General features: G+C 39.9%; 1 protein-coding gene across 8 annotated transcripts in view; it reads left to right on the forward strand.

Moving 5' to 3' along the window:
* Positions 1-17,072, forward strand: part of BANP (BTG3 associated nuclear protein) — a 143,597-nt gene that overhangs the window by 112,652 nt on the left and 13,873 nt on the right. For 4 of the 8 annotated variants that reach the window (XM_054389510.1, XM_054389512.1, XM_054389517.1 and 1 more), the window contains 2 exons: positions 9,102-9,137; positions 14,186-14,195. The exons of the other annotated variants lie outside the window; for them this stretch is intronic. In XM_054389510.1, coding sequence (XP_054245485.1) covers positions 9,102-9,137; positions 14,186-14,195 — 46 coding nt within the window. The remainder of the gene's footprint in view (positions 1-9,101; positions 9,138-14,185; positions 14,196-17,072) is intronic. 8 annotated transcript variants of the gene reach the window in all.

A 17,072-nucleotide genomic window follows, 5' to 3' on the forward strand; every position in this document is an offset into this window, starting at 1 on the left:
GTAGTAAAGGAGGAGTATATAGTTACACACTTGCAGAGAAAGCTGTTCTGCCTTTGGCCAGGACACAACTTTCTGTGTTTACCTTAATTCTGGGGGTTACATCATCTTACCACAGCTTCTAGGTATATATCTTGGTTTTCCCCAGCTTGTTTGAAGTGTCTCGACTCATGTCTCTTACTCCTATTCTTAACCGAATTATTTTTTTTTTCTGGGTGAATTTTGGTTATTTAAACTCTTTCGGCTTTTTATTTCATGCTGTCCCCTTTCAAGCTATTTGGGAATTTTGCTGTTTATTTGATAGGACCTGATCAGACCTTGAAGTTTGCAGCTCCAGCTCGAAAAATCTCATTCTTTTAGTTGTTTGGTATTTTGTACTTTGCAGGCTCAGGGGTTGCTAATATTGAATCCAGCATTTGGTTACTGCTTGTCCTTGTGTGGGATATGTCAGCTCAGGGCTGCATTTCACCAAGATCTGTATTACTGTGTTGTGTGTCACTGAACAGTCTCTGCTGCACTTGGAGCAAAACAAATCTTGTTTTATTGAGCTTAGAAGTCGATTTACCTTTTCCACTTTTCCTCTGCACTTGACAACATCCTGCAGTCACGCTCCTGGCAGCATTCTTTCTGCCTTATCAGTTCCAAATTGAAGCATTCCCAAATATTCTCTGAAAAACCATTTGCTGTCCCTTGAATGTCCTCACAGGATCTGAAGTCCAGGAATGAAATATGTGTGAAGTGCCTCCTGGGTTTTGGGAGGAGGTAGAAATTGGTTCAAATTGGCAAAATGTGCACGTCTGACAACACAAGGATTTAAAAATCTGTCTTTTTTTTTTTTTTTTCCCTCAAAAAAGAGAAATTAAGAGCACATTGAACCACTTTCCCTAGTTGACCAAGCTAGTGAAATATATCTGTATGCATATATGTACATGTGCCATAGAAAAAAAAAAACAACTGAGTATGGGAAATATTTTCACTCTGTGACAAATGTAACCATTTGTTCCTCGTATTTCATAGCTTTAACTGTGCTGAGCAGTGCTCCTGAGGCTGGAAGAGTCAAGGGATAGGGGAGAGGAATGGGTTTTATTTTCACGAAAAGATCATCTCTGACTGGATTTTTTTGCTCTTCTTCTTGCTGTTCTTACAAGCCACCTATAAAAAAGAAAGTAATATCCATGAGATAAATCAAGCAGAAGATAAAAGGCTTTTATTCCTCAAAGGTTTTTTTACTCATAATGCTGGAGAACGTGTAAGAATGGCTGTTGGCTAGAAAAAAGCTTTAGAAAGCTTGATGTATTTGCTCACGGAGAGATATTATGGGAGAAGAGTTATGAAGGCCATGGGAAAATGATGGAAAAGATTTAAAAACAAAATTGTAAAACGATGATTTTTTGAGACCAGGTGTTTTGAGGATAAAAAGGGGAAAGTTTTAGACCATAAGATATGCTAAATTAAGCAAAAATAGATCCCCCTCCCCCCCTCCCCCCTTTTCTTTCAAAACATGGATTCTTTCTGTGGGCTGAATGACTGCGGTAAAAGTTGTACTTTTAATGAACTTTCTAGATGTAATCTTTAACAACTGTCTCTGCACACCGGGGTACCACATAATACTTAACATATATAATAGATGTAAGAAGGAGCATCTTCTGGCTTATTTCTGTTTGTCAACTTCTTGTTGTTCACCACACACAGATTTGGGGGGGGGGGGTTGGTTTTTTTTTTTCATTTCAACTGCAAATTAAATGCTGCCCAAATAATCAGAATTAGCATGTTAGGATTTGCCTGCCTTCAGCTGAATCCAACATTTGCGTTCTGCAAAATTTTCCCCTTTAATTGGATCACAAACACCATTTGAGATGCAGTGTGAGGAATATAATATTGCCTATTTTAAAGCAGAACTATTTTTGCTTGATGATTTTAAACCCATAAATCCATAATTCAACAGCAATCACAGAGTGTCTCGTTCAAGATGGTTTGTGTCACTCCACCTTTTGCATTTTAACAGAGCCCAGGAAGAAGCTTTAGGGGTTGATCACAAATATTCTGCATTGTCACGGGGCACTAATACTACGACTTCAGAAGTGTATTAATTAATAAGGATGGTGTCTTTAAAGTAAGTTTCTTCCACATTCAGTTCTTTGCAGTAAGTCTCTTTAATGGCTGAGTAATTGTAAAAAAAAAAAAAAATCATCCAAATTTCTGTGCACCTACCATTTAGCCGTAAAATTTTAACTGGTGAAGCACTAATTACCAGTGTGGTTAATACCAAAGAAAAATCCCAGACTGTGGGTGTGTGAATATTTCTGGCAATGGAAAAGAAAATAGGCACAGACAATATCAACTGAATTCATAGGATCCTGTAAAAATTCAGATTAAAAAAAAGGCAGAGGAAATTCTGGGATGTAAAATTTTTATAAAATTTCCTATTCTAATTTGTTTTCTGCTTCCAGAGTTTGGGGGAGGGGAGGTGGAATAGGGATTTATTTCCCATTTTAAATCTCTGTTTAACTGCAGCTCTGACAGTGGAGTTGCTGCTGGAGATCTGTAGCTGCTAGAAGCAGCTCATACCCTTGGTTTTAATCTCTCAAGCTTTTCTGTCTTGTTAATTTTCAAACATCCCTTTCAGGACATAGCAACAAGCTCATTGTGTAGGTGAAGAGGTAGAAACAGTGACTTGCTCACAATCACTTAGAGAACTAAGAGAAAAAAATTATAAATTCTGGATTTCTTTTCTTGATTTCTGAGCACTTTCCCTGATTCATGATAGATTTTGTCCTGTTTTTACTGAGAAGAAACTAAAGCAGCTTTCCTGCTTTTGGAGGAAAATGGTTTAATTGCTGTCTGCTTTGCTTGGGGTCACGTCTCAGCTCTTTTGCCTTGCTGAGAGCTTATGACTAATAACAGAAAACTCCTCTGAGTTTTCTTCTGTGCATTAGCAGAATGTATTTTCCTATGTGCAGAATTACAAAGGAAAACTCTTTCAAAGTCCAGTCCCTGTCAGATCGAACCAGTGATCTAAAACTCACTGGATTTTCACCTCTATTCACAGCGCTCTCTGATAAATGGTGCAGGTTCTGCTCCCAGTTAACAACTCTGTGCAAACACTTTGGGATTCTGAGTGCACAGAGAACCTTGAACTATTTGTGACAGATTTCCCTCTAAAATCCTGGATGGATTTTATTTCTTTGTTACATTTCAGAGAAATGATTTCTCCTTTATGTTGCAAATGGAATTGTTTCAGGAAACTTTTAGTCGACAAACTGAAGTGACTGGTGTATTTTAAATTACACACACACACATACATCTTAAGAAACAGAAGTAAGAATCAAGGATTGAACGTTTGGGAAGTGACAATTTTCTCCTTTTCTCCATTAATTCAGAATTGTCCTGGCTTTGCTTCTTCGAGCTCTGGGCTACAGGATCAGTGTGGCTGTGGAGCAGGGATGCAGAACCTTCATCCCACATAGTCTCTGTCTCATTCCTTTAGTAGAATGACCATCCACAAGGGCAGGATTTGAACTGTGATTAGTGGTGGTAAATTTGGGACTCTGCGACCTCAGCGTGTTTGATTTACAATCCAAACAATCTCCTGTGTGTGCCTTTGTGTTTCATTTATTATATGGGTTTCTAATATTGTTTTTGGATGTGCTTACACCTTAAAAAAAGTAGACTCTAGCTCAGGATCATGTCTCCGTACAGCAAATTTGAGCCTCCTTGTGAAAAACCTGTTTGTAATCAACTGAAGTCCAAAGGCTTCAGAAGTGCTTCCTAGATTCTTCGCATCCCTTCTGAAGGGTTAACCAAATGTTAGCAGAAATAGCCTGAGGTCAGCTGTTGGTGTCTTTTAATGCAGTATGTTTTAATCTTCATATATGAACTAGAAATATTTGATTCTTATTAGGTAGCTGCAGAATGTTTCATTCATCCAGCAGTTGCCTACAGCTGCATAGGAAACAAGTGAAAGGAACTTAGAGGCATTTAGTTTCAGCTAAAATAAATACTTGCTTTCAGTGTGTTTTTGTTAAAAACTATCCATGACAGCTTTGGAATATCTGCATCCTTGTTTTCTATTCATTCTTTCACATCATTAATTTACCAGCTAATGAGGAGGTTATAATCACAATAAACCGACACAGAGCAATAAATCACTAAGCCAAGAAAAACACTTGGCAGGGTATCATTAGATACTGGGGACGATAACATTGGATTCTATCCTGAAAAAAATAAAAGGGGATAAGAACAGGAGACTGACCTGGAGGTTAAGCTTCAGGTCCCCAGAGGTCTATGTTAAGCCAGTCTCTGTGTGCCCATTTTAAGTAAACTGAAATTGCTAGATCTGGGTGAAACAGTTTTTGCTTCTTGACAGCGAACTGCACCTCGGTGCTTTGCAGGTGGAGTATGCAGTTTAGTGAAGTGTTAGATTTCACAGAGTTATTTTGGTTGGAAAAGATCTTTTAAGGTCATTAAGTCCAACCATTATCTACCCACTCTGGTGCAAAACGATGTCCCTCAGCACCACATTTATGCAAGGAATAATAAGTTGTTTTCTTCAGTCGTGAAGATAGAGGCAAACCTCAGTCCTGTAGCTGGGGATGTTGTGTAACACAGACGTGTTTCATGCATTGCTGTGTGCTGAAGATTTTTCCCTGCTTACTGAAGCAAAAGTGACTTTTGCCTTTAAGTAGTTCTAGGAATGGGGTTCAGTGGTCTGTCCTTCAGAATATCTGGTCAAGGCTTTTATATTGAGCTCTCATTGTATTTGTTTAGCGTTTATCACTGTTGTGGCTGTCATTCTTGTCCAGCTTACCACAACATTCTTTACTTTGACTGATGCATTCTAGAAGCAAAGATGTTAATGCCATTTAGCTATTTCTTTAAATTGGAAGTGATGTGTTTTACATAGAAAAATTCAGGTGGTTCCATTATATAACAAATCTTTCAGAGCCTTTGAGCATTCCTTCAGCTCAACTTGTCCCACAGGAGTTCTTCTTCAAGTCCTTCCTCGGCAGTGCGCTTTCCAAAAACACGCAGCTCCTCTTGAGCCAGTTTCCAAAGTCTTGGCCACTTTGCTGAGAACATTCTGTATCTGGGCAGTTCCTATTTACCTGGGACACCAGTGACCTAAGTCATCGAGTTACTTGATAATTATTTGCTCATTAGCCAGATATTTCAAAATCCTTCAGTTTCCCAGAGAAACGTTTGGTCTTAGTGCTGCCCTGTAAATCAGAAAAGTAACAAGCTCGATGGCAAATAAACCCCCATAAATATTCCTCACTGGAAGTTTTGGCTGTTTGTAAAAATAGACAGTAGAAGGGATTGAAAGCAGAACTTTCCAAGTCAGGAAAATTTGTCTGATGCTGTTAGTGACCAATAGAAGCTATAACCTATTAAAGATTTTTTGGGACTGTTTGCTTTTGTAACCATTGAGTAAGGAAAAACATGGAAATATGTGGAAAATTAGCTGCTAATTATTAATTTCTGCTTTTAAAGTCTATGATAGTTTTTATCTCATTACATTTTAAAGGAAATCATCCTCCTTTTTCCTTTCCTTTGAAATGTACTTCATCATCATGGTATTAAAGCTGAGTTAGCTTTCCACGTTTTCTGGTGTGTTTAGTAAATCAACTTTGTGGAGGTTTTATCACATTTTGATTTAGAAACAGTGGACGTTTTTCTTCTTGATCTTTTCTGTCCCAGTCTGTGGCAGGTGTGCTCAGTACTTGTACAGCTTCTGTGTTATGCCCCAGGGATGATGGTGGTTTACAGCTTTAGGTGTTTGTTGAGACGTGAAATGCCAGAGGGAGATGGGGTTGCGTGGTGTGTGTGTCACGAGTGGAAAGGGGACAACAGCAAACCTGCAGCCCTGCATCCACCCTGCTTTTCTGGACCTGGCTGTGCTGCTCGGTGGCCAAAATTCATGAGTATTTCAGCATGAAGCAGCTGCACCCAGAGAAAGATCCAAGGCCAGAAACATTGAGAGTATTGGATAAGCGTGAGAATTTTTTGGTCTGTAAAGCTCCTCAGAGCTGTCTCTTTATTAGCACGTAATTTAACATGATTTGTGTTCCTAGTATCACACAGACTGAATCCTCCCTCACCCTTTGCTTTGTTAGGTCGGGTTTGTTACTTTATTTTCCTTGGATGAAAACCTTGCCCAGTTATCAACCACTGAACAAACATATTTAGACATAAGACTTGAGTATTGTTTCTCCTTCCCTTTCAATCTGAAATGTAATTTCCAGCCACAATAAAAATGGTAAAACTGATGCTTGCTGCCCCCCCTCCCCCTTTTTTTTCCCCTCCAGTGATAAATATGATGTATTTTGAATTTTATCTGCATATCTAAAATATTCCATGGAAGCTTTTGAAAGATAGCATTGCTTTTACTGCACAGCTGGCTCCTCCTCAAGTGCTTTAAACTGGGTGAATAGAAATTTTTATTGTTTAGAGTAAGTACATTCACTTTCGTTGCCATTGAGTGAGGAAAAACTTTGCAGCTTGCATTTAGAACTAGGTGTAATTACTTCAATTTTAACTGTTTCAAATAATTTCTCCATACAGAAATTTTCCCCTTGAGAAATAGTTAATGGTTAAGGAATCTGGCACTCCCAAACCAAACTGGAATTCTACCTATTGCTAAATTATCCTAGAATCTAACATTTCATCTACATAAGGACTAGACATTTTCTTAGCTATTAATGAAAATCTAAATCCTGTCCAATGTGCCCTGCATTTATCTTAACAGACATTTTTACCCTCTTTTGTGTAACTGTTTTAACAGCAGTGCTTGGCAGCGGGGTGTTTTGCTTTTATTTTTCCCAAGTGCTGTTAATATTCCAGCATGATTTTTATCCGGAAGAAAAAAATCTGTTGAGAGTCAGATAGGTGGAGATGCTTTGAACTTTGCACTTTTCTCTATTCATATTTTGTGGGATTTCTGCTTCTCCTTGAATCTTCACTCTCAGATTCATGTAAGATGTGTGAACACTGAGATACACTTTTCCTGCACAGTATTTGTGACTGTTTTCAGATTCATTCTTGTGCCATTGTTATCATTTTATCCACATTATTTTCACATGCACTTTATCCCTTTCAGTACAGAGCTGTTTTGTTTGCAGTGTCAAGTAATTAGAAGCTTTCCTTTTTATTAATACCTCCAGAAATTTCAGAGAGGTTTTTCCAGTATTAACTGAATTGTTTTTAATTTAATCTTTGCCTTTGTGAAAATCATCACTCATTTCTTGTCTGAAGTAACGTTTATCAGTAGCAGTCTTCCTAAGCCCTTTGTAAGCAATGCTACTAAGCCCTGTAGTTTTGCTCATTACTGAAAAACACAGAGGGCTTCACAACCTCACATGCAGACTTGTTCTTTCCCAATGCAGCACCACGTACTGCAGAAGCAAAGGGACAGTGCTGCTCTGTGTCTGTAGGTAGCTGCTCTGTTCTTCCCCATTAAAGGCCCTGAAAAGTCCAAAGGGAAGCATATAACATAACCATTTCCCTGTGCCCTAATGCCTTAAAAATTCATTTGTGAATGTCAGCAACTGCAGCTATGGTTTATGTAATTGAGATCTGGAGGGTTTAAAGATGTGCATTGGTCTGTATGGAGCTCTCAAAGGAGCTCTTTGTAAATAAAGCTGTACTAGGTCTAGGACTGGCCTGTGTGGGTCTCTGAAGGGAGCACAGTAAATGTCACCAGTAATTTGGATCCAAATGACAGTACATTTTTTACAGCAGTAGAAATTAGCCCTGTAACAAATTTTGAACCAAGTGAAGAAATACCAAAGGTTGTCAAAGGTTCAAATTCCAGTGTTTCTATTGTAAAGTTACTTATGATTAGCCTTATCTCACCCAAAAAAAGTCAAGGTTTTTTTTTTTCCCCCTAGAATTGCCTCTTGACATTTTGCATCATCTTAATACAATATTCAGCAAAAAAGCTCTGCTGTGAACCCAGCAATCCAGAACAATGCTGCTATTTGCCACCACTGTTCAGAAGACTCACAGGATTTCAGGAAGGGAGAAGAGTGGAAAAATCTGCACATCAGATGCAGCTTGAAGGGGCAAACCAGGAGCAGGTTTATCTTGAAGTGACAAACACTCCAGCTGAAGCCACTGTTAAGGTCAGGTTTACTCCCCAGCAGACCCTTAGGTTGTTGAGCCCTGATACTAAAAATGTTACAGTTGCAGGCAGAGAGGGATCATCCCTGGGCAATGCAAAAGTTTGCACCTCTAAAACTACCGATGAGCCAGCCTTGAGTGTGAGCTGCGCGCGGCAAACGTGCAGGCTTGAGCTGCTGCTCCTTCGCCGTGCATAGTTCACACACTCGAGGAGGGTGGGACAGGATTTCATAGTCTTCTTCATCTCATTGTTTCCATCTGCCTATCTGGACACTCAGGCAATGAAATTAACCCCCAGTCAGTTGCTTACAGGATGTTATTATTGTGAAAGTGGCCAGAAATGTCCTTTTCCGTGTGTTTTGAAGATGAAATTTTTCACCAAGTGCAGACTCTCCAGCCTGTTAGAAAACGTTTACCTGTTTGCTGCCTGCTACATTTCATCTACCATCATTTAAGATTTAAAATCTAAATATTAGCTATTATTGCTGTGTTTTATAACCCTGGCTCATCATACCCTATGCTGTGCAGTGCTTTATTATTTATCTCAAGCACCAGGATGGATAATTACTAAGGAGTTTTAATCAATGTGGTTGAAAGGGAAAGAAATTTTTAAGTGAATCTTTTCTAGTGCTATTTCATTACTTATCTCTTCTGTGGCTTATTTCCTATACAGTGAATTTCTTTGTGCTTTGTGTGATCTAATTTCTAAGTGATATCTGAAGGAAAAAAGCAGTCTGCAGATCAGTGAGTAAGTAAAAGCAAAATATCAGAGGTAATACTTGGTCAGCTACAAATCTCCAACACCACCAGGGAGTCTGTTTTTCCCCTTTTTTCTTTCTGATGCTTTTATGTTCTTAAGTATGATTTGTTACCTCCTCCTCTTCATTAAATCCCATTTTCCCCCTTCTTCCCAAAAAGCACCCATAAGGGTGAAACTTGGATTTAGTGCAGACCATGAAATAACTTCTGTGCTGTGCAGTTTGGAGTCCTTGCATTGTGATTCCAGCAAGATACAAGCAGAGGTTTTTCTAGAGGAAAATGTTGGGGCCAGGAGAAGAATAGACTTCTAAGAACGCCTTGGTATTTGGAAAGAAATTATAAATGTAAGAGGAACTATTTCCAGAATTCCCTTATTAACTGTGAATTCAGAGTTACTGGGCTGGAGTAGTTCAGGGTGAGTGGTTTGACTGGTTGATACACTGCAGAAAGGTCACTCAGGGTGTCTGTCTTAAGGATCATGTTTTGCTGAAGTCTAATACGTTGATTTTTAAGAGGGGGGGGGAAGTTGCATGTTCTGTATTTGCTATGAAAGAAATGTTTTTTATGAGCACATGTTATATGGAATCTTTATATTAATAGCATCTTGGCATTTTACACTCCCAAGGCAGTCTCAGAAACCATGTGAGAGTTGCAAATCTTTGTAAGCACTGTAATTTGTATCAGGACCAGATCTGATCAAGTCCAAATGTGGGGTTTTTTGGGTTAGTTTTTTTTTTTGGTTGTTCTAAAATGCTGAATCCATTTTAAGTCTTTTTTCGTCTGGATAAGAGCAACCCACCACATAAAGTCAGACTGTAGGATGTAAAGTTATTGTGTGACTAAAGATCTGGTAATCTAAATCAAAACAATTCACACATTATGGGCTGGGAGAAGGAATAACTTTTACTGACACTTCTGTAAACTCTTCTAAGAACTTTTTAGGAATGGCTTTCAGACTGAGCTCACTGTGGTCCTTGCTTTATGCTTACTTCTTAGCAGCCATCATGACAACATTCTCAGGTTGTCACTTTTATTGTCACACAACTTCAGATTTATCACAGAATCAGTTGGAAAAGACTTCTAAGATCATTGAGTCCAACCATTATGTTTTGGCCATTAAAGCTGCCAAAACAAGTTGCTTTTTCTATATGAGAGTATTCTGTGGATTCAGCTTGTTTTATTCAGCAGTTTCCTCTATGCATTCCAATAGTTTTAGTTTCCTGGGAATTAGAAAATTTTGGTACCAGACATTGGTACTTCCCCTGGACTGGAAAAAAGAAAGGTTTGAATTGATCAGGGAGAAGGCTGCCGGCAGCCTGGGGAACAACCCTGCAACATGCAAGCTTTAGACACTTTGCTAATTCCTTGCTGATGTGGTGAGAAAACCACGGTTTAAATGTCTTTGCTTTAAAAACTTGTGTCTTGATTGTAAAAAAATAAGTACTTTTAACCTTCTAAAAGCAAGATTTTGTGCTGCTGCAGTGAGCTTTCATTGGACTTTGCAATTGTGTGACCACACACACGCACAGTGCCTGATTTGGAGAGGGTGGGTTTTTTTCTTTCCTCTCTCCCCTCCTCTTCCCCCTTCACTGAGACAAACGTTTCGGTATGTGGGTAGAACGTTAGTCAAGTTGAATTTAAATGCATACAAGTATTACTGAAGAAAAATATGTGCTTCCAACATTTATTTTCAGTTATATGCTAGTTTTACATTATCCCAGCTGGGTATTAAAGTGAGTTACAGAGCTGGCAGTATGTTGGGGAAAACCAGATGTGTACTCGAAGAAAACAATAGTTTTGGGTCCAGAGCTTTCATTGAAGTCTGCTTCAAATTCACACTCCATATTCCTCTCCCTTTTCTCACAAAAAAAAAAAAACTAAAAAAAAAATATATTTTATATATATATATAAAATAAAATAAATTGAAAGCTGTTCAAAAATGCATTTTAGAAAAATCCAACTCCTGATTGGAAAGTTTCAGATGTATGCAAATGCTGTCTGGATGCTGCTGCAGAAAGTAAAGACCTTTGGCTGGCCCGGAGGCTCAGCTGGTAGCAACATCTCCTGCCGTATGGGACACCCTGATTTAAGTTCAACCACAGGCCATTCATAGGTGAAGCTTTCAGCTCTACAGCAAAGTAATAGAAGATTGGGAAGCTGTGTTCCTGATGAAGGGTGCCTGAAATTGCATCCCAAAGTAATCCTGTGCTGTGGATTTCACTGAACTAGAAACTGAACCCAACCAAGGGGATAAATGACGGTGCACACAGATAAGCACACAAACCCTTGGAGAGCCACCAAGGCTGGTGCCTCCTGAAGGGTAAAACTGCCCCAACAGTAGACATATGGTTGAAGTTTAATTCATGGGGGAAAACAGGCACTCAACTACTGTGCCAATTGTTTTCCACCCCCAAAGCAAAGAGATGTGAGTGATTTATAGCAGAATAGGCTGTATGTTGTTACCTAAAATCTTTAGAACGACTCGGTAGAATCTTCGGAGCGATGTGGGAAGTGGACAGACAATCACTCCTTGCTCTTCTGTGTTCAGAAGTAAAACAGCAAGGGTTTGGTTATCTCCTGTAATATTAGTCTCTCTGAAAATCCTTTCTCCTGCAGAACTTCATGCCGTGGGCTGATACAGGCAAGTGAAAAATATATTTTGAAAACTGCTACCATGAAAAGAAATTATTTTCCTGGTGTTCTCAATGTGGAATGTAACTGGCAATTCGCATTCTTAGAGGATTTGGGTAATTGCTAAATGTCAGGTTACTGGCTTCAGCTTGCGAAAAATAAATGAAGGAGGAAATTAATGCAGTAAGCAGGAATTTGTTCGCAAAATTGGGGAAGTATCATCTGCAGTAACATAAAATGTAGAACATGACTTAGTCAAACTGCCACTCACAGAATCCCAGCATGGTGGGCTGGAAGGGACCTCTGGAGAACACCTAGTCCAACCTCCCTGCTAAAGCAGGGTCACCCACAGCAGCTTGCCCAGGATCACAATGTCTAGGCAGGTTCTGAAAGTCTCCAGAGAAGGAGACTCAACAACCTCTCTGGGCAGCCTGCTCCAGGGTTCCCAGCACCCTCACAGCAAAGAAGTTTTTCCTTCTTGCTTGGGATTCATTTTGATTTTGTGACATTCAATTAGAAAAAGCACGCTTGCATCATTGCAATGGCTGGCGTGAAGGCAGCACCAATTCACCCCAGCTCTTTTCCAGGGTATTAGAAACACTAAGTGCCTTGACTAGAGGAAAATCAATTGTGCAGTTCCATTATTGAGCAGTCTTCTGATGGAGAAGATAGGCAGAAATGGCATGGCTTTGTATGGAGAGATACATGTGTGCATATATATACATAAAATACATACATTTGCATAACTGATGTTTTATCTGTGAGTGTTGGTGGAAATCCAAGGAAAGTCATCTGTGTTAGCCTAACATTATTAAAATTTGTCAAATTCACACCTCAAACACTGGGTTCAATTTTGAGCCCCTCACTACAAGGACATTGAGGTATTAGAATAGGTCCAAAGGACAATGAAGCTGGCAAGGATCTAGAGCACAAATCTTATGAGGAGCAGCTGAAGGAACTGGGGTTGTTCAGTTTGGAGAAAAGGAGGATGAAGGGAGAGCTTCTGAGTCTCTGCAACTCCCTGAAAGGAGGTTGGAGCTAAGTGGGGTTGATCTCTTCTCCCAAGAAACAAATAATAGGGAATCGCCTCAAGTTGTGCCAGGAAAAGTTTAGGCTGGAGATGAGGAACAGTTTCTTCCCCATAAGGGTTGTCGAGGCCTGGGCCAGACTGCCCAGGGCAGTGATGGAGTCCCCATCCATGGAGGAGTTTCAAAACTGTGTTGTTCTGGTGCTGAGGAACATGATTTAGTGGTGACCTGGCAGTGCTGGGTTGATGGTTGGAATTGATCTTGTGGGACATCTCCAACCTTAATGATTCTATGATAAAGATGATGGGGTTTAAAATGACAGGAGATAGGTGTAGGATCATTCATTTAAATGAAAGAAATCAATCAGTTTTCCTAATTACTTTTGTTTGAGAATATTGTCTAAAGATGTTTTTGACGTGCGGCATGTGATTTCCTGAGGTGGAACATGATGCAGAGCTTCTCACCCGCGTTACATCTCCTTCTAGTTTTGGTCATCACAGGAGCACAGCAGTTTACAGCAGTGCTGTCTTTTTCAATGCAAATTATTTACATGAAGTAGATAAAGCTTCTATGATTTTGGATTCTTTTTATATGAACTTCACTAGGAGACAGAAATCAAGTTTAGAGATGTAGTTGGGTATTTTCATTCTCTTCCTACTGATACCCTGTAACCTCTTCTTTGGGTGTTGGAGAAGTCCAGGTGTTCTTGTCAGGTGGTTTTCATTCTCAATCCAGCCATTTCAGATGTTTATTCCTAGTCTAAATTCTGGAGTGCATATTCCCCTTACAAATGTGTATCCTCCCCCATAGTATGACTGGAACTCCTTGTCTTTGTGTGTCTTACAGCTGTCTGTTCTGCCTATCTATCCTGATATCCAGGTGGAAGAGCAAAACCATGATGAACAGGCACCCTCACTCCACAAAGGATATTGAGTGCTGGAGCATGTCCAGAAAAGGGCAATGAAGCTGGTAAAGGGTCTGGAGAACAGATCTTGTGAGGAACAGCTAAGGGAACTGGGCTTGTTCAGCCTGCAGCAAAGGAGGCTCTCTACAGCTCCCTGAAAGGAGGTTGGAGCCAGGTGGGGGTCCATCTCTTTTCCCAAGGAACAAATAATAGGACAAGAGGAAATGGTCTTAAGTGGCCCCAGGGGAAGTTTTGGTTGGACATGAGGAACAATTTCTTTTCTTTGAGGATTGTCAAGGCTGCCCAGGGCAGTGGTGGAATCATCATCCCCGGTGAAGTTTAAAAGACACAGAGATGCGGTGGTGGGGGACGTAGTTTACACCAGACTTAGTAAAGTTAGAGACTGGTTGGACTTCATGATCTGAAAGGTCTTTTACAACCAAAAAACATTCTGTGATTTGATATTCAGGATTCCTTTCCTGGCTGTGCAGGTCTTCCTTAGGTGTTTGGCTTGTAAAAGGGAAAAAGCCCAGAGCAGTTGAATCTGTTAACTTCTGTCAAGTTTGCACTTTTTCTTGTCCTTTGCCTTGAATTACGTCTGCAGGGTTCTCTTTTTTTGTGTGTGCAAGTTTTAGTAAGAAACTTATTAATGTAATTCAGGTAATTCTCAGGAGAGTTGCTTTCTTATTTAAGTCTTTCTTAATTGACAAGTGCTGGCTTATAACTTTCCTCAAGCTCTGATTTATAGCTCAGGCAAGGTTACAGCTCACTCCTCACTGTGGTTGTTCCTACCATTCTTCTTCTGCTGTTCCTTCAGATCCATTGTGTACTTCTGATACTGATTGATATAAATTGAGCCTGTTCCTTCTGATACTGATTGATATAAACCAAGCCCATTACATCATTTCATAATTAAAATGCAAGTGGTATATATTAATTTTCTTTTCCCTAGGACTCTTTCCTGCACATTGCAATACTAGAACTTCTCTGTCCCTCTGAGTATAACAAGCTCATGGCATTGCCACATATGGGATGTTTTTCCCATCCATATTTCTCCAGCCTAATCAGCTCCTGCAGAGTATGGTAGGAATAATGTTTTGTAACCCAGGCAACAAAAGCCAAACTTTCAGATGTTATTTTGCTTGTATTAAAAAAAAAACGAACTGAAAACCAACCACTGCCAGTTATGATGCAAACATTTGCAGTAACACCCCTGCCCCCCCACCAAAATATATCTTCTTTCTGGAATCAAAGTAAACTCACCGTTCTGAGGGGAAGCTGATAAATTGGTTTTGACCCTTGTAAGCAGAATACCAGATGTGTGTGATTCTGGTAGATCCTCGATGATCTGCTTGTTACTGTTTGTATGTGGCATATTTACTGCTAGCTTCATTGGAGGAGATGCACCCTCTCAGCAGCCCTGAGAGTCCAAATTTGAGTTTTCAGTTATTTATGAAATGACTGAATGCTATTTCTGCTGAAATTGCCTGAAGACTTTAGCAGAATTTCATAGTAAATACTGAAAGTGCTTCAACATCTCTCTGCATCTTTTGTTTTAAGCATAACTAATCCCAAAAGGAATTTGAGACTGGAGGATGAGGACCAGCACAGTGACTCTTAAAAGCCTTGTTTACATTTTTGAGACTAGCAGGGACTCATCACATCAAAATGTAAAGGAAGACAACCCCTTAGGACTGAGTTATCCTCTCCCTCTTGGCTAGGTTATGTCGCAACACAAAATTTCCCACCAGGCAGATGCTGTGTGAATCATCATTTATTTATTGTTCACTGGAAGAACTTTTATCAGTGCTGGTCAGTCAGAGGAGTCTGGGTCACTCGTGTCTGACTTGTTTCTTGAGCTTTTGCACTCGGCAGCTCCAGCTTAGTAAGATTTCTTTGACACTGTAGTATTTGTCACTGAATTATCCAGCCATTTCTTAATAGCACTCAGTTGTACGTTGAATAAAACCCAAAAATAACATTCTGCTGGGGAAAAAAAACATTGAAGCCAAAGGCTTCTTGAGCATTGCTCAAAATAGTGAATTATCAGAGAGGTTTAATAGTCTGCTCTTGATAAATCTTCCTTTTGAAAGTCATTCCATCCATTTTACCGTATTTACTGCTCATGTTAAGCTGTTCCATCACAACATGTTGCAATTGCATGGATTTGGATTGTATTTACTGTTCTTACAGTGATTTAACTCAAGATTTTGCGAGCTGTAACAGTGTCAAAAGCTGAGCTGAGCTGAAATGATTAGTTATGGATTTGTGTCTTTTTTGGTCTTCCTTTCCTGCCTAAAGGTGATTGGGATGTATGAAAGAATTTGAGATGGGTTGCTTACCTGGCAGTCCCATCTTCCTGTGTGTGCATGATGTAAAGCATTGGCTCACCAGATGAAATAGAGAGGAGACTGATTAACTTAGAGCCTTGCCTTCAGAGGAGGTGGGCAGGAAATGCCCAAAGTACCTAATTTATCACAGAATCACAGAATGGTAGGTGTTGGAAGGGACCTCTGGAAATCATCTAGTCCAACACCCCTGCTAACATGGGTGTGCCTACATCAGTTTGCACAGGAACGTGTCCAGGTGGGGTTTGAAAGTCTCCAGAGGAGAGTCCACAACCTCTCTGGACAGTCTGCTCCAGTGCTCTGTCACCCTCAAAGTAAAGAAGTTTGTGGAGCTCTGGAAGCTGCAGGTAGATCAGGAACATTTAAAGGTCCCTTCCAATCCAAAGCACTCTATGATTCCACAATCAAACCACCTTTTGTGGAACAACTGAAACTAAACTGTAGGCAGTGGCTTGGGAAGTGCAACATCTGAAAAAAAGAGTTAACCACAAAGTTGTTTGGAGATGTTTCCCATGGTGAGTGCTTTCCTAAGAGTATCTCCATGAAAGAGATGAGTCAGAGGTACGATTCCCTTACCAGCCTCCTACTTCCAAACAGCCTCTTTAATTGGATACAGTGAATTTAGATGAGGTAACTCCTCTTTCCAAAACCAAGTAATTTTTACTGAAATTACATCTGCACTTCATCTGCCAATTAATTATAATTAAGTTTTGCACATCTGCTAGTTTAAAGAGTATTTTCAGTGGAAGTTTGAGCTTAGTTTTGGTATATTTTACATCATTTTATAGGGCTTGAGCCCATCTTGACTTGAACTCTAAGGAAGGACACCACTTGGCTTCCATGGGATGTGACCACAAAGTGTGTTGAGACAATAACTCTGCTTTGTTCCCCATTGATACTGGCAGATACATCAGTGTTCATCTACCTGTGACACTGAGTTAAAATAAAACACTGCTGATGTAAATGTGGGCTGCTTACATATAGGATTCCATATGATCTCATTGTGTTCACAGCACATGATACAAACCTTGATGGCAGCTTTTGTTTCTTAGTAATTAACTTTACATCCCTCTCAACCAGGGTGACAGTGCACAGATTAAGTTTTAGTTACACTGATGCCCCTTTTGTGTTCAACTGCTTCTCAAAGGAGCTGTTGAGGGACCTCCAGCTTGCCATGTGAGAGTTTGCTTGTGGACCCAGTAAAGTGTGAACTACTTGGAACAAGTACACCTTTGTCTTTAGGTGTTCACGGCCATCAAGGCAGGATGCACTTAACCTGGAGAGAGA

This window comes from Indicator indicator, chromosome 19 (assembly GCF_027791375.1).
Source record: "Indicator indicator isolate 239-I01 chromosome 19, UM_Iind_1.1, whole genome shotgun sequence".
In the NCBI taxonomy this organism is placed as follows: Eukaryota; Metazoa; Chordata; class Aves; order Piciformes; family Indicatoridae; genus Indicator; species Indicator indicator.